Below are 27,939 nucleotides of genomic sequence, written 5' to 3'. Positions count from 1 at the left end.
AGAGCCCTTCAAAATGTTTCTGAAAACCTCTAAGCACACTTAGGATACTACCACCATTACCTTCATTCGTTGTCTGGTTCTGAAGGCTAATTCCTCCCTACCCTGTGGCAGGGGTCTGGCACCTGGCGGCAGGCCTGGGGGGGATCCGGAGTGGAGGTCTGGCCCGCAGGAATGCCAGGACCGCGGTGCGGAGGAGGGCGCTGCGTGGGCCCACCTCCTTCGGTGCGGCTGGCGTCGCCGCTTTAAGGCGGCGGCGGCGCGAGCAGGTCTATGGTAATGAGCCGCCGCCGCCGCCGCTCTGCAGAGCTCGCCCGGCCGCCGGGGAGGCGAGGGATCGCGCGGCTGGGCCCGTGGCCGCGGCGACAGCGGCAGCCGCGGCGGGGACGCGGGGCGCGAGCGGGCGGCGCGGGGCGGTCGAGGACGGCCGGGGTCCGGGTGCGTGGATCGGCGGGCACAGGTGGGCCACCCCGCGGGGGCGCAGGGGCACCTCGGGGCTCGGGGAGTCGGCAGGGCCAGGGGCGCGCGGGGCCCGCGGGCGCAGGTGGCGGGAGACGGGCGCGCGAGTGGAGGCGCAGCGCCAGCCCGCGGCGGCCGGGTGCCCCGGGCGCGGGCCGGGATCCGGGAGCGCTGCGAGCCCCTGCGTCGGAGGGCTCCGCGCGGGCCCCGCCGAGACAGCCAAGCGCAGGCCCCGCGGGGCGCACGAGGGCCCCCGGGGACCGGCGCCCCGGCCCGGGCATGAGGCGCGGCGGGGCCGGCTGGAGCCGGAGGGGGAGCCGCCGCCGCCGTTGACCCGGCCGGCCGGGAGCAGGGAGAGATGCAGAGCCGGGCGGCCCGCGCCCCCCTTCCAACGCCGCCGCCGCCGCCGCCGCCGCTTCTGCTGCTGCTGCTGCTGCTGCTGCTGCTGCGTCCGCCGCCACTGCTGGGAGACCAAGTGGGGCCCTGTCGTTCCCTGGGGCCCGGGGGCCGGGGCTCCTCAGGGGCCTGCGCCCCCGTGGGTTGGCTCTGCCCAGCCTCGGCCTCCAATCTCTGGCTGTACACCAGCCGCTGCAGGGATGCAGGGACAGAGCTGACTGGCCACCTGGTGCCCCACCACGACGGGCTGAGGGTCTGGTGCCCAGAATCCGGAGCCCTCATCCCTCTGCCGCCAGCCCCCGAAGGCTGCCCGTGGAGCTGTCGCCTCCTGGGCATTGGAGGCCACCTTTCCCCACAGGGCAAGCTCACCCTACCCCAGGAACACCCGTGCTTAAAGGCCCCACGGCTGAGATGCCAGTCCTGCAAGCTGGTGCAGACCCCAGTGCTCAGGGCAGGGGAAAGGTCAGCAGAAGAGCCCATGGGCGGGCGTCGGAAAAGGAACGTGAATACAGCCCCCCAGTTCCAGCCCCCCAGCTACCAGGCCACAGTGCCTGAGAACCAGCCGGCAGGTACCCCTGTGGCATCCCTGCGGGCCATTGACCCAGACGAGGGCGAGGCCGGCCGCCTTGAGTACACCATGGATGCCCTCTTTGATAGCCGCTCCAAACAGTTCTTCTCTCTGGACCCAATCACGGGCGCCGTGACCACGGCCGAGGAGCTGGATCGTGAGACCAAGAGCACCCATGTCTTCAGGGTCACGGCACAGGACCATGGCATGCCCCGACGCAGTGCCTTGGCCACACTCACCATCTTGGTGACTGACACCAATGATCACGACCCTGTTTTTGAGCAGCAGGAGTACAAGGAGAGCCTCAGGGAGAACCTGGAGGTTGGCTATGAGGTGCTCACGGTCAGAGCCACAGATGGCGATGCCCCCCCCAATGCCAATATTCTGTACCGCCTATTGGAGGGGCCTGGCGGCAGCCCCTCTGAAATCTTTGAGATTGACCCTCGCTCTGGGGTCATCCGAACCCGTGGCCCAGTGGATAGGGAAGAAGTAGAATCCTACCAGTTGACAGTGGAGGCAAGTGATCAGGGTCGGGACCCAGGTCCACGGAGTGCCACAGCTGCTGTGTTCCTGTCTGTGGAGGATGACAATGACAACGCTCCTCAGTTCAGTGAGAAGCGCTATGTGGTCCAGGTGCGTGAGGATGTGACCCCAGGGGCCCCGGTACTCCGGGTCACAGCCTCGGATAGAGACAAGGGCAGTAATGCCCTGGTGCATTATAGCATCATGAGTGGCAACGCTCGGGGACAGTTTTACCTGGATGCCCAGACCGGGGCTCTGGACGTGGTGAGCCCTCTTGACTATGAGACGACCAAGGAGTATACCCTCCGGGTTCGGGCACAGGATGGTGGCCGCCCCCCACTCTCCAACGTCTCTGGCTTGGTGACAGTGCAAGTCCTGGATATCAACGACAACGCCCCCATCTTTGTCAGCACCCCCTTCCAGGCTACTGTGCTAGAGAGTGTCCCCTTAGGCTACCTGGTTCTCCATGTCCAGGCCATCGATGCTGATGCTGGTGACAATGCCCGCCTGGAATACCGCCTTGCTGGAGTTGGGCATGACTTCCCCTTTGCCATCAACAATGGCACAGGCTGGATCTCTGTGGCAGCTGAGCTGGACCGGGAAGAGGTTGATTTCTATAGCTTTGGGGTAGAAGCCCGAGACCACGGCACACCAATGCTCACTGCTTCAGCCAGCGTCAGTGTGACCATCCTGGATGTCAACGACAACAACCCCACCTTTACCCAACCGGAGTACACAGTGAGACTCAACGAGGATGCGGCTGTGGGCACCAGCGTGGTGACAGTGTCGGCTGTGGACCGCGATGCCCACAGTGTCATCACTTACCAGATCACCAGCGGCAACACTCGCAACCGCTTTTCCATCACCAGCCAGAGTGGTGGTGGGCTCGTGTCGCTCGCCCTGCCGTTGGACTACAAACTCGAGCGGCAATATGTGCTAGCTGTCACTGCCTCCGACGGCACTCGGCAGGACACAGCACAGGTGGTAGTGAACGTCACTGATGCCAACACCCATCGTCCGGTCTTTCAGAGCTCCCACTATACGGTGAACGTTAACGAGGACCGGCCAGCAGGCACCACGGTGGTGCTGATCAGTGCCACGGACGAGGACACGGGTGAGAATGCCCGCATCACCTACTTTATGGAGGACAGCATCCCCCAGTTCCGCATTGATGCAGACACAGGGGCTGTCACCACCCAGGCTGAGCTAGACTATGAGGACCAAGTGTCCTATACCCTGGCCATCACTGCCCGGGACAATGGCATTCCCCAGAAGTCTGACACAACCTACCTAGAGATCCTGGTGAACGATGTGAACGACAATGCCCCTCAGTTCCTGCGTGACTCCTACCAGGGCAGCGTCTATGAGGATGTGCCTCCCTTCACCAGTGTCCTGCAGATCTCAGCCACTGACCGTGACTCCGGCCTCAACGGCAGAGTCTTCTACACCTTCCACGGGGGCGATGATGGAGATGGTGACTTTATCGTGGAGTCCACGTCGGGCATCGTGAGAACGCTTCGGAGGCTAGATCGCGAGAACGTGGCCCAATACATTTTGCGGGCATATGCAGTGGACAAGGGGATGCCTCCAGCCCGCACGCCCATGGAAGTCACGGTCACTGTGTTGGACGTCAACGACAATCCACCTGTCTTTGAGCAGGACGAGTTTGACGTGTTCGTGGAAGAGAACAGCCCCATTGGGCTGGCTGTGGCCCGCGTCACAGCCACTGACCCCGACGAAGGAACCAATGCCCAGATCATGTACCAGATTGTGGAGGGCAACATTCCTGAGGTCTTTCAACTGGACATCTTCTCTGGGGAGTTGACCGCCCTGGTGGACTTGGACTACGAGGACCGGCCCGAATACGTCCTGGTCGTCCAGGCCACGTCAGCTCCCCTGGTGAGTCGGGCTACCGTCCACGTCCGCCTGCTTGACCGCAACGACAACCCACCAGTGCTGGGCAACTTTGAGATCCTTTTCAACAACTATGTCACCAACCGCTCAAGCAGTTTCCCTGGGGGTGCCATTGGCCGCGTGCCTGCCCATGACCCTGATGTTTCAGACAGCCTGACCTACAGCTTCGAGAGGGGGAATGAGCTCAGCCTGGTCCTGCTCAATGCCTCGACGGGCGAACTGAGGCTGAGCCGGGCGTTGGACAACAACCGTCCTCTGGAGGCCATCATGAGCGTGCTAGTGTCAGGTAAGGAAGGGCCCAGGTGGCGTCAGGTGGGGGTGGCCCTTGGGGGAGGGCCTGGGCACAGGTTCAAGGAGGAAGCGCTGACCTGCCTCTCTGCCCAGTGTCTGGCGCAGAGGTTGAGGGGCGAGAAGCAGCTTGGGAAGGAGCCCTCGGAATCCTGGCAGCTGGTGTAGGCCCCGCCTGCCGCCCCAGGCTGGGCTGGGCTGCTTCGGTTGGCTGCCCCCTGACTACCACCCTGTGACGTGGCAGGGGAAGTGTTGTGAGGCTGCCCCGGCCATGGCTGCCAGGATTGTGAAAAAAGGCGCGGGGAAGACTGGGGACCAGGAGAGCAGGGGGAGGGGTAGAGAGGACTGTGGTGTGTGTGGGGGGAGAGGCGAGCTGGGCCCCTCAGCACCCCTTCACGCCCGGCAGGATATTCCTGTGATCTCATAACAGCCTTCTGACAGAGCAGAGGGCCACAGGGCACAGGGTTGCCGCCGAGGGGTCAGGACCCTGCAGTTGGGCCTCTTCTGGCCCCTTCTGGCTCCCGGCTGAGTCCCAGACTGGCTGAGGGGGACTTTGTCTAGAGCATTCTTTTCCCTCCAGGCAGAAAGAGCCTGGCCTGGCTATCCCTTCAGAGCTCCCGCAGGAAGTGAAGCCAGAGCTCATTGTCTCTGTCCAAACAGACCCCACTGTCAGAGGCCATGGTTTGGGGTCCAGGTTGGGGGAGGGGCTGCAGGGAAGCCAGGGGCAGGCTGAGGCCTCCTGGGCCTCCTTGCCACCCCATGGGCTCTTCTTAGGATGTTAGGCCTTCCTGTGACCAGCCCAGGCTCAAGGAATGGAGTGTGGGACCAGGATGAGCCAGGGGACTGGTGGCCTTTGAGGGTACAGCCCCCTGCTCTGGTGGGGAGAGAACTGAGTCCTGGGGCATGGGAGCCTGGCCAGGACCCAGGCTGGACATTCCTGCTGCTTGGCCAAGCGCTCAGCCTGCAGGCTCCCTGGACAGAGGGCTGGGGGAGGAGAGTTGAGGGGGGCCGCTTTCTGTCTTCTCTGTCAACTGTGGGGAGTGATCGGCAGTGGCATAGGACGGGGCCAGCCCCAGGTTGCTGAGGCCCTTCCCTAAGCTGGGGAACAACTGGTGCTCCCTTGAGGGCCCCTTGTTAGGGGCACCCTGTGGATGGGTGGGCCACGGTACCCCACTCCAGACACATCATGGAGAAGGAGAAGAAGAGCCAGGCACCCCTCTACTGCCACCCCAGGGAGTCTGGGCCTGGACTGGAATGAGAGGGGGAACGAGAGGCATGTGAGATGCAGGGTGTGGCTTTAGCCCCCTCCTCGCTCTGGGTCCTTCCTGGACAGATGCCTCCCCTCCTCGGGTGGCCATGGGAGCCAGGACATGTGAGCCATTATTTTTATTTATTTACTATTATTCTTTTAAGATTTTATTTATTTATTCATGCGGGACACACAGAGAGAGGCAGAGACACAGGTAAAGGGAGAAGCAGGCTCCCTTTGAGGAGCCCGATACGGGGCTCGATCCCAGGACCCCAGGATCATGACCTGAGCTGAAGGCAGATGTTCAACCACTGAGCCACCCAGGTGCCCTGACGTGAGCTTTTAGAGATAATCGGCAAGGCCCTGTGCCTGTCGAAGCTTCAGTTTTTCTCCAGGAGGAAGGGAAGGGCTGGAGTTCCTGTATCCTGTATCCTTCTCTGTGCTGGGAGAAGCAAGCAGCGGGGAGGGATGGGAAAGAAGGGGCTCTCCCTCGTGTCCTCCCCACAGCCTGTCCTAGGTGAGTGTGGCAGGGCACTGAGGAGGCCCCACGCAGCCTTCAGGCTGCTACCTGCGGAGCCCCTGACCACAGCTCCCCTAGAACGGAAGGGAAGGCCTCAGGCTGGCCCTCTAGCCCCACCCCATCCTGTCCCCTCCATCCTGTCCCCTCCGCCCTGACCCTTGGACACAGTCACCACGGCAACCCCAAAGTTCAGGGAGGCTGGGGTGAGGGGGGGAATTGACTCCCACTGCCCCTTTGTTTTCCTTTTCTTGTTCTTTGTCTCTCTTTCTTCCCGGCCCGGTGGGCAGGGGCCGGTGCTGCCCCTCTCTAGGGCGCTCTCCCCATCTCCTGCGGGGCTCTCTCCTTCCCCACTTTCTCCATTGCTGGGTCTTTCCCTGGATCTTTGTTTTCCCCTGTTTAGTCTCCGCGTTCCTGCCTCTCTGACTTCCCCCTCTCATTTTCCCCGTGGCTGAAGCTGCCCCAGCTTGGGCTGGGGGGCTGTCCTGAAGCCCCAATTCTCCCTGCCTCTTTCCTCCTCTGCTGGGACACACAGGAGCTCCTGTGTGTGGTCTGGTCAGCTCCCAGAGCAGGGGACCCTCTCTGGGGCTACAGCTCCCACCAGCGCACCTGCTGGGGAAGAGAGGCTTAGAGTCTGATCCTGCCACAGTCCAGGACTTGGGACCCCTGTTCCCACCCTGCCCTAGCACTGGAGGGGTGAGCCAGGTCAAGGCAGGGGAGAGGAACAAAGAGGAAGGCTTGTGCAGTAGGTTGATTGCTGGGGAGGGGGACAACAGAGGAAGGGGCAGGTGGCCACAGATGGTAGACCAGATGGGAAGCAACATAGACACATTGGGTGAGGGGCAGGGGCGGGGCCTGGGGCTGCTGGGGTGGGGGGCACAGGGAGGAGTGCTTGTTCACAGGGCTGAGTGGTGGTGAGGTTTCACTTGCTCACAGGCTTTGCCCCCTTCCCTCCCTAATAAGTTAGAGGCACTGTGTGGACTCTCGGGCCACTTTCTGCCTAGAGGGACTGTCCCATCGAGGAATCATTGGGCAGAGGCACCAAGTACACAAGAGTCCTGTGCCAGCTCCGCCTGAAAGAGGGAGGAAAGTGGAGCCTGAGGTCATAAATCTGGGCAGGCTTCCTGGAGTATGTGAGCTTAGGGCAGGTGAGAGAAGTAGGAGGGCAGCAAGCTGGTGTCTGGGTAGGCCAGGTGGGAAGGCACAGCATGTTCAATGGCTATAGACAAGAGTAGGAGGAGAGGGAGTGGGTAATGACAAGCAAGCATGCTGGTGAGAGCAGGAGGGCTTCAGCGGTCTCATGTGATGAGGCTGGAGGGGAGGTGGACCAAGGACAGGGCTGAGATGGGTCTCTGCCTTCAGCCTTCAGGCTCAACTGAGCCGCCTGGTGTAGTGAGCCACCTCAAATAGGCCTGGCTATTTTGGAGACAGATTCTATTCCCAGGTTCCTCCTCCTACTCCCACCCCACCCCAGAAACACAACTCCTGACCCGTTCCTGCTAGGGAGTCCTTTTCCATATCAACTCAGGGCCCCTCCTGCTGTGTTTTAAAGACCATTTCTTGGGGCACCTGGGTGGCTCAATAGGTCAAGTGTCTGCCTTCGGCTCAGGTCATGATCACCGGTCCGGGGATCCAGCCCCCGAGTCCCCTGCTGAGCCCCCTGCTTAGCAGGGAGCCCGCTTCTCCTTCTGCCCTCCCCCCCTCATGCTCGCTCTCTGTCTCAAATAAATAAATAAATAAATAAATAAATAAATAAATAAATAAATAAATAAATAAAATCTTTAAAAAAATAAAGACATTTCTTCACCATGGAGACATCTTAATATTTACTGAACACCTACTTTGTGTAGAACATTGTAGTGAGTAAAAATACAAATAACCTTTAGAGCCCTGCTGAGCCATTTACCCCTCTCCACTGGCCTCTAGCCTTCATTTCTGAGCTAAATAAAACCCATTGCCATGTGTATGTGCATTCAGGTGTGTATGGTATTTCTGGGCTTAGAGTGTGGGTGGAGTGAGACACTAGAGTATGTTAGCACCTAGCTGTTAATAAGTGAGTGTGTGGCCTGCAGGTGTGGCAGGCACTCGGGTATAATGTGGTAAGCCAAGTGGGCGATGGATAGCTAGAGGCCCAAGGCTAGAGGAGAGATCAGACTCGTGGGGCTCTTCTGGGGTTTTGGATTGGCCAGCTGCCCAGGCCCTTCCACCTCTGCCCCCAAGATCTCTCACAGCATCAGGGCAATGGGTGGTGCAGCCTCTGGTAGGGTGGCTCAGCTGGATTTCCTGGGGTGAGGCCCCCACCAGGCTATCTTCAGCAGCCTGGAGTTGGGCGGGATGAATGCTTTGTGTGGGGCGTTGCTATGGGGATAGCAGGCCTGCGCCCAAGCAGCTATGGGGCTCAGTGGGAGGGGAACTGGGTGGCCCACTGACCCAGTTCACCACCCCCACTCTGCCTTGGTGGGGGAGGAGGGAGCACAGCCAGGGTCAGGGGTATGGGAGCCTTGAGATATAGAGGCTGAGGGGGCAGGATGATCATTTTTGTGGCTTTCTCATGGTGCTCTGGGCCCTGTAGAAAGGTAAGAAATAGGAAAAATCAGGTTCTAGTGCAGGGAAGCTGAGATTCCGGTTTAAGAGAGCAAGACCCTCAGCTTGGGCAGGGAAAGGTGCACGAACATTCAAACATGTGCCATTCTTCAGACATTGTGATCGCGGGCGCTGGGGGGCAGGGGGGAGGGAGTGTTGGGGAAAGCATGCCAAGAGAGCTTCTGAAAATCAAATCGCCCTAAGTGTCTATGGGGCCTAGTCCCTCAAGGTGTGACTTGCCTACAAGTGACGTCCATGTAGTTTCTTGGGCACTTTTTTTTTTTTTTAATTTATGATAGTCATCACAGAGAGAGAGAGAGAGGCAGAGACACAGGCAGAGGGAGAAGCAGGCTCCATGCAGGGAGCCCGACGTGGGATTCGATCCAGGGTCTCCAGGATCGCGCCCTGGGCCAAAGGCAGGCGCCAAACTGCTGCGCCACCCAGGGATCCCCTCTTGGGCACTTTTTGCCAGTTCGTGAAGGGAGTCCATCGTGGCATCTGGGCGGAGCAGGGGTGCTGGGCCGGATCTCAGTACCCCCTCCCCTGTCGGGTGCTCTGCCGGGCTAGGTCTGTGGCCCTGACCCTCCAGCCCCGCTGCTCGCATCCCAACCTGTGTCGCTTCCCCGCAGACGGCGTGCACAGCGTGACCGCCCAGTGCGCCCTGCGTGTCACCATCATCACGGACGAGATGCTCACGCACAGCATCACCCTGCGCCTGGAGGACATGTCGCCTGAGCGCTTCCTGTCCCCCCTGCTGGGTCTCTTCATCCAGGCGGTGGCCGCCACGCTGGCCACACCGCCGGACCACGTGGTGGTCTTCAACGTGCAGCGGGACACAGACGCCCCGGGCGGCCACATCCTCAACGTGAGCCTGTCGGTGGGCCGGCCGCCGGGGCCGGGGGGCGGGCCGCCCTTCCTGCCCTCCGAGGACCTGCAGGAGCGCCTGTACCTCAACCGCAGCCTGCTCGCTGCCATCTCGGCGCAGCGCGTGCTGCCCTTCGACGACAACATCTGCCTGCGGGAGCCCTGCGAGAACTACATGCGCTGCGTGTCCGTGCTGCGCTTCGACTCCTCGGCGCCCTTCATCGCCTCGTCCTCCGTGCTCTTCCGGCCCATCCACCCGGTTGGCGGCCTGCGCTGCCGCTGCCCGCCCGGCTTCACGGGCGACTACTGTGAGACCGAGGTGGACCTGTGCTACTCGCGGCCCTGCGGCCCCCACGGGCGCTGCCGCAGCCGCGAGGGCGGCTACACCTGCCTCTGCCACGACGGCTACACGGGTGAGCCCCCCGGGAGAGCCCCATGGGAGAGCCCCCATGGGAGAGCCCCACGGGTGAGCCCCCTGGGAGAGCCCCACGGGTGAGCCCCACGGGAGAGCCTCCACAGGTGAGCCCCACGGGAGAGCCCCTGGATGAGCCCCACGGGAGAGCCCCCAGGGAGAGCCCCCCAGGTGAGCCCCACGGGTGAGCCTCCACAGGTGAGCCCCACGGGAGAGCCCCACGGGAGAGCCCCCGGATGAGCCCCACGGGAGAGCCCCACGGGTGAGCCCCACAGGTGAGCCCCACGGGTGAGCCCCACGGGTGAGCCTCCACAGGTGAGCCCCCTGGGAGAGCCCCCCGGGAGAGTCCCACGGGAGAGCCCCCTGGAGAGCCCCATGGGTGAGCTCCACAGGTGAGCCCCCTGGGTGAGCCCCCCAGGTGAGCCTCCACAGGTGAGCCTCCCAGGTGAGCCTCTACAGGTGAGCCCCCTGGGAGAGCCCCCCGGGTGAGCCTCCACGGGTGAGCCCCCTGGGAGAGCCCCACAGGAGAGCCCCCTGGGAGAGCCCCACAGGAGAGCCCCCTGGGTGAGCCCCCATGGGAGAGCCCCATGGGTGAGCCTCCACAGGAGAGCCCCACGGGAGGGCCCCCACGCGTGAGCCCAGGGGCTGCAGGGGGGCGCCTGTTCCCTTCTGGGGGCCAGCATAGCCCCACAGGCCTGCACCTGTGGGGAGGAGCCGCACGAGCCCCTCCCGGAGCAGCGGCCCCCCCGGGCAGTGAGCGAGGTCAGGGCCAGCTCTGGAGGCAGCCCCTCGGGGTTCTGGCTGTGCGACCCTGGGCACCTGAACCGCTCTGTGTCTCAGTATTTTCAAACAGAGATAACACGTCGACTTACGTCATAGCGCGGTTGTAAGAATTAATATAATGAACTTAATACATGTAAAGAGCTAGCTTTGGAAGCTGTTGGCTGTGATGTAAGAGACCACTGGGATCAGGTGATTTGTTCCGAGTGTCCCCTCACAGCTTGACTAGCTCCAAAGCTAGGCCTGGGACCTGGCCTCCCCCGCCCCCCAACACTGAGGGAATTACCTTTCCCAGCTACAGGCAGTGCTGTTCTTCCCAGGCATTGAAGGAAAGGCATAGAAGACTGGAGGGTTCGGGTGCGGGGTAGGGTTGTTTCAGAAGGTCATTGTACTTGTGTGACCCCAGCACCAGAGCTCCACCCCTGCCCAGGTGGAGCAGGGAGGTCAGGCCTCCCCATTGGCCTGTGACCTGAGTCTTGACACTGCATCCCCTCCCCAGCCTCTCTGGGAGGCTCACTGCCTCCGCTTTGTGCTCTGCAGGATCCTGTTTCTCCACGGGACGCCCCCTTCCCCTCTCCTCCATGGGCCCTGCCTTGCCGGATAGGTTAGGCCTTCCTCTCTCCTCCACAGCCGTGCCCACTGGCCCTGCCAGCAGTGGCAGCCGACCCCCACCGCCGTCCCTGCTGCATCTGCCTGCCCAGAACTTGCCAGACTTGACTTCTCTCAGCTGCTGCTGTGGGTGGGGGTGGGAGGGAGAGGAGGGCTTGGGGGATGGGAAGGGAGTCTTTGTCCAAGAGGATGGGGAGGGGGGCTTAGGGTAGGCGAACAACAGTTTCCATGGAAACAAGAGCCAGTCACTAGGCACAGGAGCTGAGAACCTATCACTAGAATCTGGGAATGGGGAGGGAGAGAGAGGAGTGGATTTTCCCATCTGATGTTGTTGGAATTTTCAGCTCCTCCACTGAAAGCCTGGTCTGCTCCCAAGTCTCACATCTCCACTCTGTCAGCATCTCCCAAGTGCACAGAGGGCCTCCGTCTGGACCCCAGGGCTGAGAGTAGGAGTTCTCTGCCCCATTCCCAGGAGTCCCCAGCTTCCCCCCGACACACACACCCGTGTCCACCCATAATTCTGACAATCCAAGTGGGAGCCTGGTCTCATCCCTGGAGAGGGAAACTGATCTTGGCTCCTAACAGGGACAAAAGCACCAGTTAGGAGGGAGTGGGGAGGGAGGGGATTTGGCACCAGCCCTCGTGTTGTCCTACAGTGCCTTCCTCCATGCACATTCACCCCTGTGGGAACACAACACCCCCATGCTTTCTTAGTAGCCTTGACACCAAAGGATGACTAGGACCTGGGCCTTAGACCAGGGGCCCTGGCAGGCTTGTGGCTTGAGCCCCAAACAGGAGTACAGAAGGGCCTGGGAGCTTCAGGGACTTGCAGGGCAGCAGTATAATGGGATGGTGGTGAGGATGGCACAGTGGGCACAGCACCCCGGTTGCCTAGATCTCAGAGAAGGTGAGGACATGAAAGGCAGTGTGGGAGAATTTGGGAGTGTTCCAGGATGTATGGCTGGGTGGGGAGGCATCCCAGTTCCCCTCCACCTCCTCGGGCACTTGGTGCTCACTCTGCCTTTCTCCTTGCCCAGGTGAGCACTGCGAGGTGAGTGCCCGCTCAGGCCGTTGCACCCCAGGTGTCTGCAAGAATGGTGGTACCTGCGTCAACCTGTTGGTGGGTGGCTTCAAGTGCGACTGCCCCTCTGGAGACTTCGAGAAGCCCTACTGCCAGGTGACCACACGCAGCTTCCCTGCCCACTCCTTCATCACCTTTCGTGGCCTGCGCCAGCGCTTCCACTTCACTCTGGCCCTCTCGTGAGTGGCTGGGCACTGGGGGTGGGGTGTATGGGGAGTGTGGTGGGCCCCTGGGGTGTCTCCCGTTCTACAGACAAGGTGAGAGAAAGGGCAGCAAAAGTGCTTGGAGCAGGTTGTTGGCAGAGCCAGGTCTGCACTGAGAGTTACCTGTGCACTTGGCTAGCAGACCTTCCTCACCCACCAGGCTTCCCTTATCACTCCTCCTGCCTACCCTTGAGGGTGGGGAGCCCGAGGGGCCAGGGGCTCTGGTTTTAGTTCTGGTTTGGGCTCATCTTCCACACTTTAGCTCCACAGTCCATCACCTTAGCCAAGGTGTAAGCCCTCTGGAGGGTCCTGGGTAGGATCAGGGGCTAGTTAGGTGGCTGGGGGTTGGGGTTAGGTAGGTGGCCCATTCCCTACCCCCATCCCCAACCCCTGCTCAGGTTTGCCACCAAGGAGCGTGATGGGCTGCTGTTGTACAACGGGCGCTTCAATGAGAAGCATGACTTTGTGGCCCTCGAGGTGATCCAGGAGCAGGTCCAGCTCACCTTCTCTGCAGGTGACCCCAGTTGCCCCATGTCCTTGCCCATCTCAGGAAGGCCCTATGTGTCTTGGCCCCTGACCCCAAGACACACACTTCCCCCTCCCCGAGCCAAATCTGGGTCCAGTCCCAACCACGAGCATGCCCTCCCCAGCCCTCATCCAGTGTCCCAGCTCACCTGGGTGCTTTCTCCAGGGGAGTCGACCACCACCGTGTCCCCATTCGTGCCCGGAGGGGTCAGTGACGGCCAGTGGCACACAGTACAGCTGAAGTACTATAATAAGGTGGGTGTAGGAGGGAGTCATGGAGTTGGAAGGTTCTGTCCTTTTCTCAGTGTTCAGACGTAGGGGGCGCTTTGTCCAGGGGGTGCTGCTCATGGCACTTCTGGCAGAAAGGGAGGATCGGGAGTGGGGACTTACCACTTTGCTGGGGTGTTCCGCTTCCACCACCCCAGAGCATTAGATGCTCCCCATCCTGATAAACAAGCACAAAGTCTGGTGGATGCTGAGGAAGGCAGCTGAGCATGTGTGTCATGTGAGCACTCTGTATGTGCAAGTGAGTATGTGTACACGCATGTGTATATGTGTGGTACGAAGGAGTGTCAGCATGTGCTGGCATTTTTGTGCCTGGCCCATGGACCTGCTGGGCTCCTTGTTCACCGTTTCCCTTCTCTGCCCTTCCCTGTCCACAGCCACTGTTAGGTCAGACGGGGCTCCCGCAGGGCCCATCTGAGCAGAAGGTAGCTGTGGTGACTGTGGATGGCTGTGACACGGGGGTGGCCCTGCGTTTCGGAGCTCTCCTGGGCAACTACTCCTGCGCTGCCCAGGGCACCCAGGGTGGCAGCAAAAAGTGAGCTGGGAAGAGGGCTGAGGCATGGGGTGTAGTATGGGGTGTGGCAGTGGGGGAGGGTTGAGAGGGTGGGCCTTAGGGGACCCTGAAATGGAAACCAGTCTGGATGGGGGCCTTCCCTCATTGTGCTTCCCTCAGCCTTCTGCAAGGGTCAGGGTTGGGGGTGGAAGCGGCAAGATTTAGGGCCTTGAGCAGGGTCTTGTGGAGTGGTCCCGGGAAGGGTGGGGACCAGATGAGAGCAGCTCCAGGTCGGGGTGCCTCCCTTTCCTTGTGCTGTTCTTCAGGGTCCCGTGGGCTCCTGCCTCGGCCCTTCTCCACTCTGGCCTGGTGGCAGGGAAAGGGGAGAAGGAAGAGCCAGGAGCTCCCCCATCTGCCACCACTTTTGCTCATGTGGCCACCACTTTTGCTTCGCCAGGTCTCTGGATCTGACGGGGCCCCTGCTGCTGGGCGGGGTACCTGACCTGCCCGAGAGCTTCCCTGTCCGGACGCGGCACTTTGTGGGCTGCATGAGGAATCTGCGGGTGGACAGCCGGCATGTGGACATGGCTGACTTCGTCGCCAACAATGGCACCGTGCCTGGTACGGGAGCCTGGGCCAGGGGCGAGGCCAGAAGCCCAGGGCAGAAGGGAGGGCTGTGCCTGGTGTGGGGACGTGCTGGGGGGTTCAGAGGCCCCTCCACTACAACAGGTTTACTGTTTGGACCCCCGACCGAGCCCCCTGCTCTCCTTTCTAGGCTGCCCTGCCAAGAAGAACGTGTGTGACAGCAATACTTGCAACAACGGGGGTACCTGCGTGAACCAGTGGGATGCGTTCAGCTGCGAGTGTCCTCTGGGCTTCGGGGGCAAGAGCTGTGCCCAGGGTAGGGGAGGCAGCCAGAGAAGCCAAGGCCTGGGAGCTGTCGACAGTGCTGGGAACACTGGCAGGGTCGGGGCAGGCACTGGGCAGGGCCCAACCACGCTGGGCTGTGGGTGGAAAAGCATGTCTAGGCAGAGCCCTGAGAGGGGAGCACTGGAGACAAAGGGCCCAGTCAGTGGCAGGCCTGGGCACAGTGTGGGGCGGGCCCAGGACAGGTAAATGCTCTGGAGGGCGGGGCCTGCCCTGCCTCCCGGGAACCACCGCCTCTGAGCATCATACCCCCGGGGGCACTTGGCTGCTCCGCCCGTCACAGTCTACCTTTATCTGCCTCCCCAGAAATGGCCAACCCACAGCGCTTCCTGGGCAGCAGCTTGGTGGCCTGGCACGGCCTCTCGATGCCCATCTCCCAGCCCTGGCACCTCAGCCTCATGTTCCGCACGCGCCAGGCCAATGGTGTCCTGCTGCAGGCTGTCACCAGAGGGCGCAGCACCATCACCCTGCAGGTGATGCCAGGAGGGGTGGGGGGCGGGCGGGCCCTGACCCTGGCTGAAGTGCTTCCTGGAGGCTGGCCAGGATGCTGGCCAGAGATGGCCGGGCAGGGTCTATCCTTTGCCCGAGGAAGCAGCTAGAGCTGTTTGTTGGATCACTGCTGCCACCTCTCGGCCCTGAGAGAAATAATAGCTTTCCCTCTCCAGCCTCGGCTGGCCAGTAGGATGGTGTGGTGGTCCGGGAAGGAGGATGGTGGGTTACAGGAGCCAATTAAGGCAGTTGGCTGATCATCTTTTCTTTTCTTCTGGTAAAGCTGAGGGAAGGCCACGTGGTACTGAGTGTGGAGGGCACAGGGCTCCAGGCCTCGTCTCTGCAGCTGGAGCCAGGCCGAGCCAATGATGGCGACTGGCACCATGCACAGCTGGCGCTGGGAGCCAGTGGGGGCCCCGGCCACGCCATCCTGTCCTTCGACTACGGGCAGCAGTGGGCAGAGGGCAACCTAGGCCCTCGGCTGCACGGGCTGCATCTGAGCAACATCACGGTTGGGGGAGTGCCTGGGCCAGCCAGTGGTGTGGCCCGCGGCTTCCGGGGCTGTTTGCAGGTGAGCATCCTCCTCTGCCTTCCCCTCCTCACCATCTGGAGGCCAGCGCCACAGAGGGCCAACATCGCTTCTGTCCCCGCCAGGGTGTGAGGGTAAGCGAGACGTTGGAGGGGGTCAGCAGTCTGGATCCTAGCCGCGGGGAAAGCGTCAATGTGGAGCCCGGCTGTAGCCTGCCAGACCCGTGTGACTCGAATCCGTGTCCTGCCAACAGCTACTGCAGTGATGACTGGGACAGCTATTCTTGCAGCTGTGATCCAGGTGTGCCAGGGATCCAGGGAAATGGGCAGGTTGGCGGGGGCCCAGGGACTCATTTCGGCTCTGCTGTGTGACCTGAGGCCAGTCATGCGACCTCTGGGCCTCATCTCCTGCACTGCAAAGCCATAGCCAGCTGGTATGATTCTCCGAGTGGAAGGAGGTGGATTGAAGGCAAGTTTAAAGAGAGTGCCAGGAGGCACAGCCTGGGTGGCTCAGTGGCTTAGCACCGCTTTCAGTCCGGGTGTGGTCCTGGAGACCCAGGATCAAGTCCCACATCAGGCTCCCTGCATGGAATGGAGCCTGCTTCTCCCTCTGCCTGTGTCTGTGCCTCTCTCTCTCTCTCTCTCTCTCTCCCTCTCTCTCTGTATCTCATGAATAAATAAATAAAATTAAAAAAAAATTAGAGTGCCAGGGCAGGGTGGTATTGAGCCTCTCTTGTCTTTACGGTCTCAGGTTACTATGGTGACAACTGTACTAATGTGTGTGACCTGAACCCATGTGAACATCAATCCGTGTGTATCCGAAAGCCCAGTGCCCCCCACGGCTACACCTGCGAGTGTCCCCAAAATTACCTTGGGCCATATTGTGAGACCAGGTAAGTGGACCAGGGCATGCTGCAGCAGGCCCCAGTAGCCACTGCCTGTCTCTGGGGTGTCCCTCAGAGCACTGAGAACCAGGCTGAGCTACAGCCAGCCAGAAGGGCCACATGTGGCTATAGCAGACGGGGGTGGCAGAAGGAACTCATGTCTTCCTGGGCCCTCTCCACAGGATTGACCAGCCATGCCCCCGAGGCTGGTGGGGACACCCCACGTGCGGCCCGTGCAACTGTGACGTCAGCAAAGGCTTCGACCCAGACTGCAACAAGACAAGCGGCGAGTGCCACTGCAAGGTGATAGCTCTGACCTGGGCCTTCGCAGTGGGTGCCTGGGCCCTTGCAGGGAGGCCATGGAGAGAGCCTTCCTGCAGAGAGCTCCGAGCTATGTGCCTTTGTTCTGATGGTGGGTGGTGGGAAACAGGTGGCTACGGGCTCTTGTGTGTCTGTGGTTTGAGGGCACCCAGTACCGATACGTTACCGGTGAGCTCTAGGCCAGCTATACCGTTTTTTTGTAGCCTGCTCATCGATCACTGCCTGTCTCTGGGATGTCCCTCAGAGCACCGATTTGGTGACCTCAAATCGTTACCAGTTAAATATTTTGAATACCACTCCTGGGGAGACCTGAAGTCAGCAAGCCTCTCCCTAAAGGGGCCACCACCAAAAGAACCCATGAGCATCCCGGAGAGAGAGCCTGAGCCAATGACTCACGTCCTCTGTCCTCCCTCTCAGGAGAACCACTACCGGCCCCCTGGCAGCCCCACCTGCCTCCTCTGTGACTGCTACCCCACGGGCTCTTTGTCCCGCGTCTGTGACCCTGAGGACGGCCAGTGTCCATGCAAGCCAGGCGTCATTGGGCGCCAGTGTGACCGTTGTGACAATCCTTTTGCTGAGGTCACCACCAATGGCTGTGAAGGTGGGGTTCCCGTGGTGGGTCGGTGGCTGTCCCGCTGTGTGCCAGGGAGGCCAGGCACGGGGGGCTGGTTGCAGGCCTGAGGCTGCTGAGGGAGGGCTAGGAGCCTGAGCACAGCTCCCGGGGGATAGTTGCTCCTGGGTGACCCAGTGTGCTTCCCTGCAGTGAATTACGACAGCTGCCCACGGGCCATCGAGGCTGGGATCTGGTGGCCCCGTACCCGCTTCGGGCTGCCTGCTGCTGCCCCCTGCCCCAAAGGTTCCTTTGGTAGGTGCTGGAAGCCTCGAATGCGATATTGTGGACTCAGCCTCTCATCGCTGGGACGAGGGTGGGAAGCCCCTGACTGCAAATCCTGGGACCTCTCTCTGGTGTCCAGGTCCTAGAGACCCTATGTCCCATTCTTCCTTGGCGCACTGTTTCTCTGCTCCCAAGGTTGCCAGAATGAAGGGCACCTATATCTTGAATTTTAGCAAAAAATGCTGAAAGACCCACAGTGTGCCTGCCATAGGGCTGGGTCCTAGAGATTCGAAGATGAATCACACAGGGTTCCCATCCTCCACTCACCACCTGGAAGGGGAGTGATGCCACTGGAAAGGCAGTTAGGGGAGTTGGGGGTGTTGGGTGCTCTTCCAGGGGACACAGCACTGGGATGGGGGCTGGTGCTGGTCCTTGGATTGATGATGAACAGAGTTCATGAGCAGAGAGGGGCAGAGAGCACCAAGGGGCGGCTGCAGAGGGGTAACCATGTCTGGGGGCTTGAGGAGAACATATGCCCCATACTCCTATAGTCCTTGTTCAGGCTCATCATGCAGAGGCTTTGGCTCTAGTGTTCTCTGCACCTGTCTTCCTCTTCTCACCTGGACTACAGGAAGGCAGGGCCCCTGTGTGCTTGTCTTCTACCTCTGGCCTATGAGGTGCCGGCCCCCAGGAACTCAGAGAGGTCCCTGAAGCCTCCTGTGTCTCTCCTGAGGCCTGTCCTCTGGGCTTCCTTCCCCCAGGGACTGCCGTGCGCCACTGTGATGAGCACAGGGGGTGGCTCCCCCCAAACCTTTTCAACTGCACATCAGTCACCTTCTCAGAGCTGAAGGGCTTTGTAAGTGAACCTCCTCATCTCTAGCTCCTCTCTCCCCTCCCTGCTGCCAGCTTTGAGAAAGGGGCTTCTGGAATTCCAGGCCCTGCCTCCTGGGGCCTCCACATGGAGTGGTCATTTCTCCCCTTTCCTGAGGCCCCTTTATTCCTGAGTTCCAGGTCTGCCCTCTGGGGACCTCACTGCCGCCCTCCTGTGCTGATCTCCCTTGCTCCCTGTCCTGTCTGGCTCCATCCTAGGCTGAGCGGCTGCAGCGGAACGAGTCGGGTCTGGACTCTGGGCGCTCCCAGCGACTGGCCCTGCTTCTGCGCAACGCCACCCAGCACACGGCCGGCTACTTCGGCAGTGATGTCAAGGTGGCCTACCAGCTGGCCACACGGCTGCTGGCCCACGAGAGTGCCCAGCGGGGCTTTGGACTGTCCGCCACACAGGACGTGCACTTCACCGAGGTGGGGCTTGGATGGGGCAGGGCTGTCACCTTAAATGGGGGTCATGGTGAGTGAGCCTGATCCCAGGGCCACATGGGGGCCTTCCCTACCTTTAGGAAGGGACTTCCTAGCTGGCATGAGGCCTCCAGGAGCTCCCTTGAGCCAGGGAACTTAGAGCATCTCTTTCCAGTCCTTTTCCTAGTAAGGTGCTAATAGAACTGAATGTTTGTAGGGGGGCCTGGTGTGACCTGGTTCCTTGGAGCAGAGGCCCTGCCCGCTGTGCCAGGGTGGGGAGAATCAGCATCTAGTACATATGTGGGGGTCCAGGCCCAGGACCCGTAAGCTCTTAGTTGGGGAATAAGGAGGGAAGGTTTGTGGTTAGGGTGGGTAGCCGGGGCTGGTCTCGGCAGAGGTGAGGCCTGGTGGTGGGGATGAGAAGGTGTGGGGCTACAACACCGTGACTGTGCCCCCGCTAGAATCTGCTGCGGGTAGGCAGTGCCCTCCTGGATGCGGCCAACAAGCGGCACTGGGAGCTGATCCAGCAGACGGAGGGTGGCACCGCCTGGCTGCTCCAGCACTACGAGGCCTATGCCAGCGCCCTGGCTCAGAACATGCGGCACACCTACCTGAACCCCTTCACCATTGTCACACCCAACATTGGTGAGACTGGGTCAGGGAAGGGTTTGTAGAGAGAATCCCTGGCAAAGGTGGCCATGCTGCGGGCCTACCTGCTTGACCCAGGGTCTGACCTGTGACCCTCTCCCTAGTCATCTCTGTAGTTCGCTTGGACAAAGGGAACTTTGCTGGGGCCAAGCTGCCCCGCTATGAGGCGCTGCGGGGGGAGCGGCCCCCAGACCTTGAGACAACGGTCATCCTGCCTGATTCTGTCTTCAGAGGTCAGTGGGAAGCTAAAGGGTGGGTCAGGGGTCAGGCTGGGGCATCTGTGCAGGGCCCAGCTGAGTGGACAGTGTCCCGATCCCAGAAACACCCACCGTGGTCAGGCCCGCGGGCCCTGGAGAGCCCCAGGAGCCAGAGGAGCTGGCGCGGCGTCAGCGGCGGCACCCAGAGCTGAGCCAAGGTGAGGCCGTGGCCAGCGTCATCATCTACCGCACTCTGGCCGGGCTGCTGCCCCACAACTATGACCCGGACAAGCGCAGCCTGAGGTGAGCAGCTAGGGAGATGCGGGGTGGGTGGGCGTGTGGGTTGGGTGGCTGAGTGCTGAAGCCTAGAGAGAGGCCAGGGGTTGGAGGCACCCCCGAGTGATGCAGAGATGCGTACCTTCAGCCACGAGACTGCCATAGTGACTGTATACCTGCCTGTTCCTCATCAGAGTCCCCAAACGCCCAGTCATCAACACGCCCGTGGTGAGTATCAGTGTCCATGACGATGAGGAGCTTCTGCCCCGAGCCTTAGACAAACCGGTCACCGTGCAGTTCCGGCTGCTGGAGACGGAGGAGCGCACCAAGCCCATCTGTGTCTTCTGGAACCACTCCATCCTGTGAGCCTGCACTGCCCTACCTCCAAGGCTTTGGGCGGAGAGCCAGACCTCCCCAGGTGCCTTACCCTCCTTATCTCCTGACACCGCCTTCCTCACGCAGGGTCAGTGGCACGGGTGGCTGGTCAGCCCGAGGCTGCGAGGTCGTCTTCCGCAACGAGAGCCATGTCAGCTGCCAGTGCAACCACATGACGAGCTTTGCCGTGCTCATGGATGTGTCCCGGCGGGAGGTTGGACCCACCATGGGGCTGGGGGCAGCTGTGGAGCTAGGGGTGGGAGCCCAGGGTGCGGGGCTGGATGCTAAGGCCCCGCCCCTCCTAATTCTCCGGGCCTCCTGCCACCTGCTCTGCAGAATGGAGAGATTCTGCCGCTGAAGACACTGACATACGTGGCCCTAGGGGTCACCTTGGCTGCTCTGCTGCTCTCCTTCCTCTTCCTCACCATCCTGCGTGCCCTACGCTCCAACCAGCATGGCATCCGACGGAACCTGACTGCTGCTCTGGGCCTGGCTCAGCTGGTCTTCCTCCTAGGAATCAACCAGGCTGACCTCCCTGTAAGTTGTCTCCCCTCACCCAGACGCTGTCCACAACCTCCCGTCCTCTCGGGAGTCCTCCCCAGCTCCCTGCCCCTGGTCCCTGCTCCGGTTCTGCTAGAACCCAGCCCGGCACCCAGCCCATGGTTTCCCCTTCTCCAGCTCCCCCTCACTTCCCTGGCACCCTAGAAGTACCTTCCTCTGGCCCACACCTCCCGAAGCACCACCTGACACCCCGACCTTCTCCGCTGCCTAACAAGATAGATCCGTGCTCTGGGTGCACCCTGGTCACTGACCTGGCATGGCCGGGCCCCCCAGTTTGCTTGCACAGTCATTGCCATCCTGCTGCACTTCCTGTACCTCTGCACCTTCTCCTGGGGCCTACTGGAGGCCCTGCACCTCTATCGGGCCCTCACTGAAGTGCGTGACGTCAATGCTGGCCCCATGCGCTTCTACTACATGCTGGGCTGGGGCGTGCCCGCCTTCATCACAGGTACGTCCCACCCCTTCCTCGGCCTGAGGTTCTACATCTCTAGGCTCTGAGTCTCCCTTCGTGCCCTGTTCTCCCCACCCACATCCCCATGCCCCGGTCTGAGTTCTCTCAGCCCCCCCAAGGCTCCCCACCAGGAGCTGGGGCTCCCCCCACCCATCCTGAAGAGGTCGGTGTGGACACATGGTGGGTGGAATCCTCCATCCTCGGCACTCCGGCCCCGTGAGCCCACGTGATACCTGACCAATTCCCAAGGCCCCACCACCCCTTCCCCTGCTGTTGTCACCATACCCCCAGGTCTGGCTGTGGGCCTGGACCCTGAGGGCTATGGGAACCCTGACTTCTGCTGGCTCTCCATCTATGATACGCTCATCTGGAGCTTTGCTGGCCCTGTGGCCTTCGCTGTCTCGGTAGGTGCTAGAAAGTGGGGTGAGCAGGCTGCATGTGTCCTCAGGACCTGGGCCCTGTGGGGTGGGGTACAAGCTGCCTGTCCCCTGACGATTCCCCCCACCCCCTCCCCTGCTAGATGAGTGTCTTCCTGTACATCCTGGCAGCCCGTGCCTCCTGTGCTGCCCAGCGGCAGGGCTTTGAGAAGAAAGGCCCTGTGTGAGTACAGGGGGTGGGTGCCTGGGCAGCGGGCTGGGGGCAGGCCTGGGTGTAGGAGGCCACTGGGCTCACAGCCTGTCTATCTCCAGCTCGGGCCTGAGGCCGTCCTTTGCTGTCCTCCTGCTGCTGAGCGCCACGTGGCTGCTGGCGCTGCTCTCTGTCAACAGCGACACCCTACTTTTCCACTACCTCTTTGCTGCCTGCAATTGCGTCCAGGTACCTGGCCCAGCCCCATGGAGATGGGTGGAGGGGGTGCGGCTTGGCTGTGGGGGGGCCACACATGCACTTAGCTGCTGCTGCCTCTTGTCTACCAGGGCCCTTTCATCTTCCTCTCCTACGTGGTGCTTAGCAAAGAGGTCCGGAAAGCACTTAAGTTTGCCTGTAGCCGCAAGCCCAGCCCTGATCCTGCACTCACCACCAAGTCCACCCTGACCTCGGTGAGGGAGCTGGGGATGGTGAGGTGGAGGGGTCTGAGGCGGGGAGGAAGAGGCAGGAGCCCCATGGAGCTCCTTGTCTGTGCCTTTGCCCCACCTCTTCTTCCTCCTTACATTCTTTCCTGGAAGGAGGAAGGGGTGGTGAAATGGTATGTGAGGCCCGGGAAGAGAGGGTTGGCGGGAAGAGAGGGCTGGGAAGAGAGGGCTGGCGGGAAGAGAGGGCTGTCCGGTGGGGTGGGGAGGAGGATTTTGACTCAGGAGAAATGGGAGTGGATGGAACTAGGAGGGATAAGGTGAGGAAGTGGACAAGATGGGATCCAGCGATGGATACCCAGCATCTGAGAATACTTGGCGAATCTTGGTAAATTTTCTGTCTGCCAGCACATTCTTGGGAGATAATTCCTTATACCATTTTTACCAGGAAGCCCTCATATAGCCGAGTCCGGGGTACTTGGGGCGCATAGGGCTGGCACGGCTATGGCTGAGCAACAGCCACTACTCGGCCCTATACGGAGGGGGCAGCAGAGACGGGCTTCTCTCTTCCAGACCTGGGCGTGTGGGAGGTAGACCTCAGGGCAAGCTCCCTCGGCCCCTCCACTCGCCACCCTTCCCCCGTCCCACTTCCCTGCTTACTGAGCTCTCTATCCCCTGCCTAGTCCTACAACTGCCCCAGCCCCTATGCGGACGGGCGGCTGTACCAGCCCTATGGAGACTCAGCCGGCTCTCTGCACAGCGCGAGCCGCTCGGGCAAGAGTCAGCCCAGCTACATCCCCTTCTTGCTGAGGTGAGCCCTGGTGTTGGGAGCACCAGCAGAGGGAGAAGAGCCCACGCATGTTGGAAGCCAGGCTGGCCAGGCTGGGAGTTGACTAGCTCACCGGGTGGCAGCTTCCATTAGAAGCAGGAGGGGGCAGCCCAGGTGGCTCAGCGGTTTAGCGCCGCCTTCGGCCCGGGGCCTGATCCTGCGGACCTGGGATCGAGTCCCATGTCGGGCTCCCTGCAAGGAGCCTGCTTCTCCCTCTGCCTGTGTCTCTATTCCTCTCTCTCTCCCTCTCATGAATAAATAAATCTTTAAAAAAAAAATCAGGAGGGGCACCAGGTGGGAACTGGGAAATCAGGGAGAGAGGAGAATGGGACACCGGGCAAGGGGATGGGTGACCCCTCCAGCATGGTCTTGTCTTCTCAGGGAAGAGTCTACACTGAACCCTGGCCAAGGGCCCCCTGGCCTGGGGGACCCAGGCAGCCTATTCCTAGAAGGTCAAGACCAGCAGCATGGTGAGAAAGGAAGCTCCTGCTAGCCAGTGGGGGGCAGCTGCCTGGCTTTTGTGGAGGGTGTGCAGAGGTGGGTGGGTCAGCTCTGATCTCTCCCTCATCTCCCAGATCCTGACACAGACTCTGACAGCGATCTGTCCCTGGAAGATGACCAGAGTGGCTCCTATGCCTCTACTCACTCATCAGACAGCGAGGAGGAGGAGGAGGAGGAGGAGGAGGAGGCCGTCTTCCCTGGAGAGCCGGGCTGGGACAGCCTGCTGGGGCCTGGCGCTGAGAGGCTGCCATTGCACAGTACCCCCAAGGGTGGGCCAGCGCCAGGGCCGTGGCCTTTGAGGGGCAGTGGGAGGGGAGAGAGCCAGGGATTCCCTGGGTGGTGACTTTCCTAGTTGTCTGCCTTCTCTGGGCCTTATGGACTTCCTTTCTCCACCAGATGGGGGCTCAGGGCCGGGGAAGGCCCCCTGGCCGGGAGACTTTGGGACCACAGCAAAGGAGAGTAGTGGCAATGGGGCCTCCGAGGAGCGCCCGTGGGAGAATGGAGATGCCCTGCCTCGGGAGGGGTCCCTTGGCCCCCTCCCAGGCCCCTCTGCCCAACCTCACAAAGGTGAGTGGGGCATGACTGGCTGCCACGCTCCCCCGGCCAGCAACCTCACATTTGTCCTGTGGCTGGTAGGGCTCTCTAGGGCAGCCCCATGATCCTACCGCCTGCTCCTCATGGCGCCTGCCCCCTCCGCCCTCCCACCCTGGCCCACAGGCATCCTCAAGAAGAAGTGTCTGCCCACCATCAGTGAGAAGAGCAGCCTTTTACGGCTACCCCTGGAGCAAGGCACAGGGTCTTCTAGGGGCTCCTCAGCCAGCGAGGGCAGCCGGGGCGGGCCCCCTCCCCGCCCTCCACCCCGGCAGAGTCTCCAGGAGCAGCTGAATGGGGTTATGCCGATCGCCATGAGCATCAAGGCGGGCACGGTGGATGAGGACTCATCAGGCTCCGAGTGAGTGGGTCTGGCTGGGTGGGACAGGTTGTGGCCCCACAGAGGCCCTGGCTGGGCTCAGAGCGGCTTCTGGGCCTCCCTGGGCTGCCCTGGCAGGCGGTTGGGGGGTGAATGGGCTGGTGTAGCCCAGTTCCACCGTGACCTGCCCCCAAACCGTGGAGCCCCGGCTCAGCTTGGCCTGCAGTAGGCACAGTGAGGGAGGGTGGGGAGCTGGGGTTGCTTTCCTGTTTCCTCCTCCTGGTGAAAGCTTCTGTCTTCTTGGCTCTGACTAATTCGCTGTCTGCCTTTTCTGTCACTTTCCTTTCCTGCCTCTCCAGATTTCTCTTCTTTAACTTCCTGCATTAACCCTGGGCCGGTGGTTCCTACACCCCTGAGGCTCCCTTACCTTCCCCAGCTGCACTCATGCCCCTACTCCTGTCTTGTGCTTTATCCTGCCCCTGCTCCCCAACGCCTGCCCGCAGCAGCGATGAAACGTCCATCTGAGGAGCCCGGGCCTTGCCGGGAGGGGTCGCACCCCACCCAAGGCCATCTAGTGCCAACTCCCTCCCCCACCATCCCCTTCACTGCACTTTGGAACCCTGGGGCCAACATCTCCAAGACAAAGTTTTTCAGAAAAGAGGAAAAAAAGAATTTAAAAAAGGATCTCCACTCTTCATGACTTCAGGGATTAATTTTTTTTATATGCTGGAAACTGACTCCCCTTCCCCTTCCCAAAGAGGATAGGACCTCCCAGGATACTTCCCAGCCTCTCCTCGGTTTCCCATCTGCTGTGCCTCTGGGAGGAGAGGGACTCGTGGGGGGCCTGCCCCTCATTTGCCATCACCAAAAGGAAAGGACGAAGCCACGCGCACCCAGGGCATCGGGCCCTGTGGGCTGCACCCCGGCGGGCCTCAGTATGGCGAGGGCGGCCAGGGCGAGGGCATGCCGCACCCTGCTTGTGCCGTCCCGCCCAGGAACTGAAAAGGCCCTGTCTGGCAAGGGGGCAGGACTCCGCGCCCCCCAAACCCCCAAATGCTGCATGAACACATTTTGAGGGGAACCCGTGCCCCTGGGCGGAGGCCGGGCCACCCCAGTCCCTCTCCCTTCCCTGGACTCTGGCCACGTGCTGCAGCCCAGGCGTTTGCTCAGTTTGCTGACCCAAAAGTGCTTCATTTCCCTGCCTGACCCGCCCGGGGAAGGCCAGTCATGTGTTCAGTTGCGCTTCTTTGCCATGCGGTGGGGGTGGGACGGGGAGGAAGAGTAAATTCAGGGCTGGCTCGGTTGCCCCCCAGAAGTCTCGAGCACAGGTCTCAAGTCTGGGTGCTGGTGTCCACCCCCCCCGCCCCCACCGCCCAAGATCAGGCAAATGCCACTTTGTCTGACCTGCTGTGGCCTCTGAGACACGTTTGATTTTTAACCCCTTTTGGGAATGGGCTCTCTTCTTCAAAGGACCGGGTCCTGTTCCTCTTTCTGCCCCCATCCGGCACCCCATTCCCAGCTCCCTGCGAAGAGAGAGTTAATATATATTTTTATTTATTTGTTTTTTGTGTTGGGATGGGTTTATGTCCGGTCCCAGGGGTCCGATGTGGCCGAGACAGGTTGGGTGTATGCCCAGCAGCCCTGGTGAGGGGCCTGAGGCCCTCCCCTTGTCCTAGGCTGTCACCTCCTGCCTCCTCTCCTCCCACCGCCGTCTCAGTTTGCCAACCGTTGTTTGAGGTACCATTTGTGCTGAGCATGTTTTACGGACTTGTCACTGACTTTCCTCTGGAGCAGGTGGCTAGAAAAAGAGGCTATGGGTGGAAAAAAAAGTTCCTATTTCTCATTTGTAAGGCTGGTTCCTGGCTTTTCTGCCATGGATTCTCCCCGCGAACTCTCCCCTCAGCAATTCCTACAAAGGGTTAAAAATTTAACTGGTTTTTAACTACTGATGACTTGACTTAAAAAATACAAAGATGCTGGATGCTAACTTGATACTAACCATCAGATTGTACAGTTTGATTGTTACTGTAAATACAGTAGGGTTTTGTGTTTGTTTTTTCATTTCCCCATACTACTGAATAAACTCTAGTTCTGTGCGGGTTGAGCACTGTCATCATGTGCTTCTGTGCAGTGCTCTGGAAAATAAGAGCAACCAGGGTCCTAGGAGGGCTGGGGGACAGGGGCCTCGGATGTCAAGTGGCCACTGAGCTAGCCCTGCTACTGACACCCCAGCAGTGCTCCCTGGATGGCCTCATCAGCACAGAGCCCATGTCCTGGCATGTCCAAGGAGGATGTGGCAGGTGGCAGGAAAGGCTCTTTCTCCCCAGCATTGGAGGGACTTGTGTTCCTGGAGAGGCTGCAAAGAGCAGGCAGGTTTTCAGTGCAGCCCCTTAGGGCTGAGCCCTGGGGACAGAACTCAGGAGCCCTGGGGACAGAACTCAGGAGAGCAGAGGTGAGTGGCTGAGTGGCTCAGTGACTTGGTATCTCCTGACGCCACTCCTCTTGGGCCATTTTGTGTGTTCTACCGTTGGAAATGAAGTGACAGTTCACACTCAAGCCACCTACATGTTCTGCAACATTACTCCTATTCCCAAGTGTTGTGTTTTTCAAAGGTCTGTTCGGCAAACTATTTAGGGGGTTAATATGGGGCAGTAGAGGGTGGTGATTAAGAGCAGAAACCTCCAGACGACAGAGTGACTTAATCTCTCTGGGCCTTAGTTTCTCCGCCTGCAAAAGGAGTATGATAATAGCAACCGCCTAATTGAGCTTTTATGAGAATTAAATGAGTTAACACACGTAAAGTGCTTAGAACAGTTCACAGTGCATAGTAAGAGGCCAGTGAATGTTGGCTTCCCTCATTGTTGCTACTGGGGGGAGGGGGAAGGGCTAGAGTGCATAAAGAGAAAAACAGCCAAATCCGAAGGGCAGGAAGTAAGCAGGTAGCTGCCCAGGGGGGCAGCTGTGCAGGCGGGCAAGGTGGGGGTTGCGAAATTCCAGACTGACCCAAAAGGGGAAAGAAACATGCCTTGTCCTTTCTGGCCACCAGGTGGCAACAGCCTGTGGGTCTGCCACTCATTTTGCCTCCCAAGCCACACATGTGCCATCTGCTGGCCACACCTCAGGGCTTGCCTAGGCGTGCGGGCACCCCATCAGGGAGTCACG

The 27,939-nt window shown here is 60.7% G+C and overlaps 1 protein-coding gene across 2 annotated transcripts; it reads left to right on the top strand.

Moving 5' to 3' along the window:
* Positions 1-677: 677 nt before the first annotated feature.
* Positions 678-26,881, top strand: CELSR2 (cadherin EGF LAG seven-pass G-type receptor 2). 2 transcript variants are annotated; one of them, XM_025996459.2, is made up of 34 exons: positions 678-4,142; positions 9,123-9,770; positions 12,196-12,418; positions 12,841-12,956; positions 13,134-13,222; positions 13,630-13,787; positions 14,203-14,366; positions 14,521-14,646; positions 14,979-15,145; positions 15,445-15,732; positions 15,816-15,990; positions 16,441-16,582; positions 16,756-16,876; positions 17,312-17,495; positions 17,658-17,759; positions 18,491-18,585; positions 18,819-19,028; positions 19,484-19,667; positions 19,775-19,903; positions 19,990-20,170; positions 20,338-20,505; positions 20,606-20,732; positions 20,855-21,055; positions 21,353-21,527; positions 21,822-21,934; positions 22,051-22,130; positions 22,220-22,346; positions 22,445-22,567; positions 23,221-23,348; positions 23,748-23,836; positions 23,942-24,136; positions 24,264-24,434; positions 24,585-24,819; positions 25,137-26,881. In XM_025996459.2, exons 1-34 carry the CDS (start codon positions 815-817, stop codon positions 25,162-25,164), a joined length of 8,790 nt encoding a protein of 2,929 aa, XP_025852244.2. In that variant the 5' UTR covers positions 678-814; the 3' UTR covers positions 25,165-26,881. The 2 variants fall into 2 exon arrangements, with proteins under 2 accessions (XP_025852244.2, XP_072610508.1); XM_072754407.1 differs by lacking the exon at positions 24,264-24,434.
* Positions 26,882-27,939: the final 1,058 nt, after the last annotated feature.

Source organism: Vulpes vulpes, chromosome 3 (genome assembly GCF_048418805.1).
Source record: "Vulpes vulpes isolate BD-2025 chromosome 3, VulVul3, whole genome shotgun sequence".
NCBI lineage: Eukaryota > Metazoa > Chordata > Mammalia > Carnivora > Canidae > Vulpes > Vulpes vulpes.
This window is presented reverse-complemented; position numbering and strand designations above follow the sequence as displayed.

Bases quoted from the DNA above. Each gene is read 5' to 3' on its own strand.
- CELSR2 (XM_025996459.2), top strand. From the start codon at position 815: ATGCAGAGCCGGGCGGCCCGCGCCCCCCTTCCAACGCCGCCGCCGCCG. The intron at 19,904-19,989 runs GTCAGTGGGAAG...TCCCGATCCCAG, and splicing joins GCCTGATTCTGTCTTCAGAG to AAACACCCACCGTGGTCAGG. The intron at 21,935-22,050 runs GTAGGTGCTAGA...CTCCCCTGCTAG, and splicing joins CTGTGGCCTTCGCTGTCTCG to ATGAGTGTCTTCCTGTACAT.